The sequence below is a fragment of the Melanostigma gelatinosum genome (genome assembly GCF_949748355.1).
Source record: "Melanostigma gelatinosum genome assembly, chromosome: 2".
Taxonomy (NCBI): domain Eukaryota; kingdom Metazoa; phylum Chordata; class Actinopteri; order Perciformes; family Zoarcidae; genus Melanostigma; species Melanostigma gelatinosum.
Genome location: NC_136635.1, coordinates 2,733,449 through 2,740,420, shown reverse-complemented (window position 1 = coordinate 2,740,420; position 6,972 = coordinate 2,733,449). Strand labels below are relative to the sequence as shown.

The window sequence follows — 6,972 nt, the reverse complement described above, 5'->3', positions numbered from 1 at the left end:
CAAGCTAACGATAGATATCCATCATTCATTTAGCCATTTACACACTGTGCCTCAAACATCAGTGTAAGAGCCTCGGTCAACCCGCTTTTCTGCATCTTTCCCCCAAAAGGGAGCACAACCTTGGTGATGACGCAATGCTGATCTAGTCATTAGCTTGGAGCCATAAAACCCCTCTGTCTATTTTAGAACACGGCAGAGGAATAAATGGGAGATCAGGCTGTGTGGATTTATTCTTGGTGTAACTGACGACACAGCAACTCGTCATTATAGTGTTTTTCATTGACACCGGTTTGTGTCAAGTAGAAGTTTGGAGACATTTACTTCCTCTGTTAACACTGTTGCCCACTGTATTTCCCCTAAACGGAGTGGTGACAACAGCCTACTCTGGATGACTTATTGAATACAAAAACTGATAATATAAATCGACTGTATCTGACAATATAAGTGAAAAAAATCGATCTAGAACAATGCAAGACTCCAATTACAACATGTTTAATCAACCACAGAATACAGGACACGAAAGGTTCTCTCCAGCAGCAGCAGGAGGAACATGATAGAAAGATATTTTCAGAGCATTACTTTGACTCCCAGTGGACCAAAACACAATGGATATACCCATAATCCTTTCGTCTCCCATCATAATGAAAGACTGAGCACAGCCTGTAAAAGAATGTTCAGTTACTGCTGCATCATGTTGGGACGCTGCAGCCACACCGGCTGCTCACCTGCACAAGACAACAAGTCTCTCTGGGAATGCTTTGCCTTTAGATCTGCCAACATGCGGTCAAAAAATGTAAAAAGATGCCTACGTCTTCCCGTAACAACATTTCCTTGACCTCAATGTAAAACGGCATGAAATCAAGGTGTGAAGGGTAATTCATAAAGATAACCGTGGTGCTAAGAGCATCCAACTGCACTTACAGGCTATGTTGCCAGTTATTGACATGGGTCTGTTTCCGCTTGAAATGTTGCTGCAGCAAGGAATTGTGGGACATCTTTATCTCCTTTCCTTTTGTCCAGGGACTGTTCAGTGTACCCTACGCTAAAGGACATAAGAAAGGAAGCATTGAAGCACCTTTCCTTAGCATTTAGAGAATTAGACCAGCTCTTGTGGCTGCCAATTAGATACTTTGTTTCAGTCAGAAGAGACAAGTAAATGATAATTGTTTATTATAAACAGATGACGTGTGATGTTAAAGTCTTGACAGAAAGTACTTGGCGCTCGGACTCTACGGGGAAAGTTGTAATCGAGGGCAAGATAGAATGGCAGGATGAATGAGAAGTAAACTTCAGTGCTAAGCATGCACAAGTGTTGTCTTCCTTCCTGAACTAACAATAGAGCTTCAATGTCACTCAATTAAGAACCTTCCTGAACAAGGTGGACCGAGAGACTTCCAGTCCAAACAACCCACAGCTGAAGTGTATGAGGAATACAATCTCTTCTCCAAAACTCTTCTGCACATGTTGTGACAATATCATTAGTGGCATTTTGGTATTAGCAAGAAAATAAAAGCGAGGAGATGCCCCACCGATGTATGGACACATAAAAACATGAAGCTCCACTGGATTATTGCTGCTTCACTTCACAAGTTTGACATATCTTCAAAACACCTTCACCCAAAAGAACAATAGATAGATTGCTCATGTTAAAGCCACATATTCAAAATGTTTTTTGTAGGAAGAAAATTAAATAGTTGTCTAGTTATAGGTATACGATGTAATCCAGTGTTGTAGAATGACAAACAACCCTTGAATGTTTTTTCTCACTATTACGTATCATTGCGTGGGTACGTAATGACGCACTTGGTTACGTCAGGTTGTTACCTCACCAGTCAAGATAGCGCAAGGTCGTCGTAGCAGCAGTTCGCCGTGAACATGATGTCTCTTGCTGCCCGGTCTGGGGCATTTTCCCCTTACATGCAAGCTACAGCGGCTGCTGTTGCTGGTCCCCTGAAAGCTCTGGTACCTGGGGTTGTTGTGAAGGGAGAGAAGATTTTGTTGGACCCGAAAAAACAGTTGCTCTGCCGCGAATCGCTCAACGGTCAAAGCCCGAAGACGGGGCCTGCTGTGACTGTTAGCATTAATGGTAAGTCTGTCATTGGCTCACCTTACTGCCTCAGCCGTTAGCTGAGTCAACTTTGTGTTGTTAACGTGTGTATTGGTTTACGTCTAACGTCATATCCTATGTGTGTGCTGACATGTGATAGTCACATTTATCACGTATATCACGGAGTGAGTTGGCCATAATTTAGTTAGCTTGGCTAACGTTAGCTGCAGGCTCTTCCAGGTTGTTAGCTAGCATATTGTTAGCCTAACTTAGGGCGCGCTACACTTGAGCTCAACATAACGTTGCTCATATTCCGTGTTTGTGTGACTGACGGCAACGTTGTGGGTCGGAACATGAACTATGGAGCTTGGATAGTCTTCCATCGATCAAGTATCGGTAACCGTAACGTTAGCCGGTGTTCCGGTTCCATGTCCCCCCTGTGACCGTTAATGTCATTGTGTGTTTCAAGGGCAGTGGTATAAGGTGGATAATATTTCCATAAGTCTGGTATCTTAGATGTACTGTACTAATGGCTGTACCCAGATCAGCTGTTACTGTGGTCTAACATTAATTATCCCAGCATGCAATGGGGTATTTGGGTGCCCTTCCATATGTCCTGCATAGGTTATGTTGCTCTCACTCTTCAACACTTGTGTTCTACTCCTATTGTGTAGTCTGTGGTTCTTTGGTCCAATGAATTGGGTTGAGTTTTTTGGTTATACTGTACTTTGTGTTTGGAGTAAGTCAGCCATAGTGTGTCAGCAGGAACATTGATGACCATCAACAATCGGCAACATTTCTGGAAGTAAACGTTTCTCATCCACTCTGCTCATTTTTATGAAGGTCATATAGAGGCATCCGTGTTAAATTGAGGTTGTTTCATAACCAGTGAAAAGTTGTTCACAGTAACTTTAAATAGATATCAATATCTTTCATTACAAAACTCAAATAAGGTGGCAGCTGGCTGGCGGAAGATCCCCTCAAGGTTTCCTGCTTGCTGGTGGCTATATTGTATGTCAATTCCACAAAGTATTACAATATTAAAAGTCTTTCTTCTGTTTAAAAAGTGCAAATGTTGGAAGAAAACATATATTACTCACCCATCTTTTGAGTGTGTACGTCTCCAGTCTGATCTTGAGCGCACAGCAAGTGCGACATTACATGGTGTCAACACACTACCTACCTGTCATCACAAAGTTTAATATCGGCACGTCTGATCTTAGCACAGCTGCTGTCATTAACCTGGAATTAATCAGATCAGTCAGTCAGTCGTAAATGAAATGCATAATTTAAAAAACTTTAAGTCAACTGCCAATAAATGCAGACATGTGTATACATTGACAAGTGAAGGTTCCATATATGTGAGCTGCTCCGGCACACTCCCCCACTAAACTGGCAGCACTTTGTTCGTGCTCACTCTAATTGATCTATGCCAGCGGTTCCCAAACTTTTTAGGCCGCGCACCCCCTTCTACATCCCGACCGGGTTCGCGCACCCCCCCCCCCCCTTAATAAAAAAAAAAAAGAAGCAACAGAGCCTTTTAAGCCTTCATAGCCGCATAACAATCGGACCAATGAGTGAACAGTTTGCTCACGCGTGGCATTTGTTTACAAGATTTAGTCCGCTGTTAAATGTTGCAGTGTGAACACAAACCGAACAAAGGAGCAACTGCAACAAAGCAAACTAACTGAAGGTGTGTAAACGCCCTGAAACACTGCAACAAAGTTTCAATAACTTTCAGTGACACAAGGCGTCACTTTTAAAGAGCAATACGGATGCGAGCACACACGCACAGGCTCAGAGGCAGATTATCACATTTCATTTACAATTAATGACTGACTAATGAAGCCAGGATGTCTTCGGACAAAGCATCGATGCGGCGACACAGTGTTGTTGGACACCGGGATCATGCACAACTTTTTTGCTTCTTTCTCCCCAATCATACATTCCACCATCTCTCTGGCAGCTGGCAAGCACACGTCTTCGGCGATTGTGTGCGGTAGCCCCTTTCTCGCTATTCTGTAACCAGATATGAAGCCCGTAGTGCGTCATTTATAGACCAACACATGAATGAGACTCCAGTTGTTTTTGGCTGTTTTGTAACTCCTCCAATTTCGATATTAAAATATGTAAGGGGCTTTTGACTTGCACTGGCATGCTTGGTGTTCAGGTGGCGACGTAAATAAGAGCTTCAGACTGTTAGCCAGAACCTCACTGCACACCACGCACTGTGGCTTTGGGCAATCTGCGTTGCCAATCCAAGTGAAGCCCAGACACACATACTTTTCATCATATTTCCTCTTTTTTTCCCAGTCTGCTCCGTCTCATCTTCCTCTGACTCTGGCTCGATATCTTCTCCCGGTCTCTCCCCAATAACGCACCTCTCCGTTCCCCTCGCCTCCGATTCCTCTCTCTCTCTCTGTCCCTCTCCTCTTTTACGACTGATAGCTTCAGATGTCCCACCTGACAGTTTTTAAATTAAAATTACATTTTTTTTAAATATTTAATATTATTACACCATCAGACCGCCATTACACTTTTCCTCTCGCGCACTCCCTAGAGGCAGCTCGCGCACCCCCAGGGGTGCAGTCGAACTGCAGTCGAACTGATGACCCGTTTGTTCTCGTCTGCAGGCTGTGCAGGAGTCCGATTTGCCCACACAGATGTCAGGGTACCAGACTTCTCTGACTACAGGCGCCCAGATGTGCTCGACCCCAACAAGTCCTCGCAGGAGAGCAGCGAGTCCAGAAGAACCTTCTCATACCTGGTCACCGGTGCCACAACCGTGGTGGGCGTCTACGCTGCCAAGACGGTGGTCACTCAGTTTGTTTCTTCCATGAGCGCCTCGGCTGACGTCCTGGCCCTGTCCCAGATCGAAATCAAGCTGAGCGACATCCCTGAAGGCAAGAACATGACCTTCAAGTGGAGAGGCAAACCGCTGTTCGTCCGCCATCGCACAGAGAAGGAGATCGCCACAGAAGCCGGCGTGAACCTGGCAGAGCTGCGCGACCCTCAGCACGACAACGACAGGGTCCTCAATCCCCGCTGGGTCATCGTCCTCGGGGTGTGCACACATCTGGGCTGTGTGCCCATCGCCAACGCTGGTGACTTCGGAGGTTACTACTGCCCCTGCCACGGCTCTCACTACGACGCCTCGGGCCGCATCAGGAAAGGCCCCGCCCCCCTCAACCTTGAGGTTCCCTCCTACGAGTTTCTAGACGACGACACTGTGATTGTTGGATAAATCACACTCCTCAGACTGAGCTCTCATTGTACAACAGCTTTCACTTTGTCAGCAGCATCAGTGTGACAGACGTCTTCTCAATATAGTGATGCGTTGGAGGAAACGTTGAGGTGTAATAATGCTGAGTTCATGTCTTGTTGCTTCTGCCAGCTGCTCACATCAATAACTGGTACATGTGGAGATGTTTCTATGCTGCAGTGTGTTTCACTCAGTGAACATGCCGGCTGTTGTTAGTTCTCTGATTACTTTACATAATGCTCTTTAAATGCAAATCATTTACAATATAGCATCTTGAGTTAAATGGGTGAACCCTTGGAGGATGCATCCTCTCCTCTTCCCGCCCCTGAAGCTCACGTCAACATGAAATGAAAACACCTGCTACTCTTAAGTTATAGTTCATCTCATTTGCAAAGAACAAATGTTGTGTTCAGGCCTGGTTAATAAAGATTTCTATTTTATTTGACAACCTGCATCCAGTGTTAAGCCTTTCTTTGCTTAAATGTAATTTTTCAAAATAGTGAAATACTAGTTATTGGCAAAACGCACCACATATCCTGTTAGTCATGGTGTGAGGACATGAGGTGTTTGGTGTGAAGTCATGTTGTCCGTTGCAGAGAGACGGTGGGCTTCTTAGGAATGAATTACAGAGATCATTGATGACCTGAGCGAGCAAACTGTTCACACTAATCAAACAAACTGGACTTTGGGGTCAAGTACTCTGATCTAGGCCCAGGTCGCTGGTTTGAAAGTATTGTACTTGAGTGCAATTCTGAGGTACTTTTTTTGAGTATTTCCACTTAATCACACTTTATACTTCTTAACCAAATTTCCAAGGCACATTCTGTACCATTAAATGTATTTGATAGCTTTAGTCTCTTTGCAGATTCAGACTATTGGTACAAAACGTAAATCAAGTATCAATGTGTATCAGTTAAACGATCCAGAAATATATACAGTCAATTTCATGAGCTCCACATTTACCAGCTACAACATAAAAGTAATTAACACATGAATGCATCCATAATTATAATCCAAAAATAAACTACTTTTTACTGAAAAGGGCAATTGTGCATAATGAGTACTTTTAGTTCTTGAAGTATATGTTGGTGCTAGTACTTTGTCTTTTACTTTCCTAAGATTGTGAATGATAAACCTTTACTTGTAACAGTAATGTGCTTTTGCTACTTTCACTTTAAGTGGCAATACGTATGATTTTTCGGAATCGTGTGCATAGTTTCATTGTTTGTGTGTTTACATACACTATAGAACAGTTGGGGACGTTCGCATGTTGCATTTTTTGCGGCCCAAATGCAGGTAGATGCCGGGAAGGCCGCTCAAAAGAGCAACATGGTTGCGGTGCGCAAGCGTTCCAAAGCCTCGTTTTTAGGGCTGTGGGATAAAATGGTTCAACTTTTGGAACACTGCAGTGCATACTGCATGTCATGTGACGAGCAACAACCTATTATAGCTGACAGAAATCTTTTCTTTATTTCTCAATTTATGGTAAATATATGGAGGAGAAGTCAACAATTTAGTGCAGGGCTACGCAGAGCTTTACAGTCTGTCAAACTGACTCTTTGACTCTTTCTGTTCAAGGATGTCACAACATCCTGTTAAAGCTCAGACAAATGTAGCAGTAAGGCTACTACGTAGGATTTACGGTGCTGGAATTCAATTTCTT

The 6,972-nt window shown here is 43.7% G+C and overlaps 1 protein-coding gene across 1 annotated transcript; it reads left to right on the top strand.

Annotated features, from left to right (window-relative positions):
* Positions 1 to 1,832: 1,832 nt before the first annotated feature.
* uqcrfs1 (ubiquinol-cytochrome c reductase, Rieske iron-sulfur polypeptide 1) lies at positions 1,833 to 5,763 on the top strand. Its single transcript, XM_079292744.1, has 2 exons — positions 1,833 to 2,086; positions 4,681 to 5,763. Exons 1-2 carry the CDS (start codon positions 1,876 to 1,878, stop codon positions 5,289 to 5,291), a joined length of 822 nt encoding a protein of 273 aa, XP_079148870.1. The 5' UTR covers positions 1,833 to 1,875; the 3' UTR covers positions 5,292 to 5,763.
* Positions 5,764 to 6,972: the final 1,209 nt, after the last annotated feature.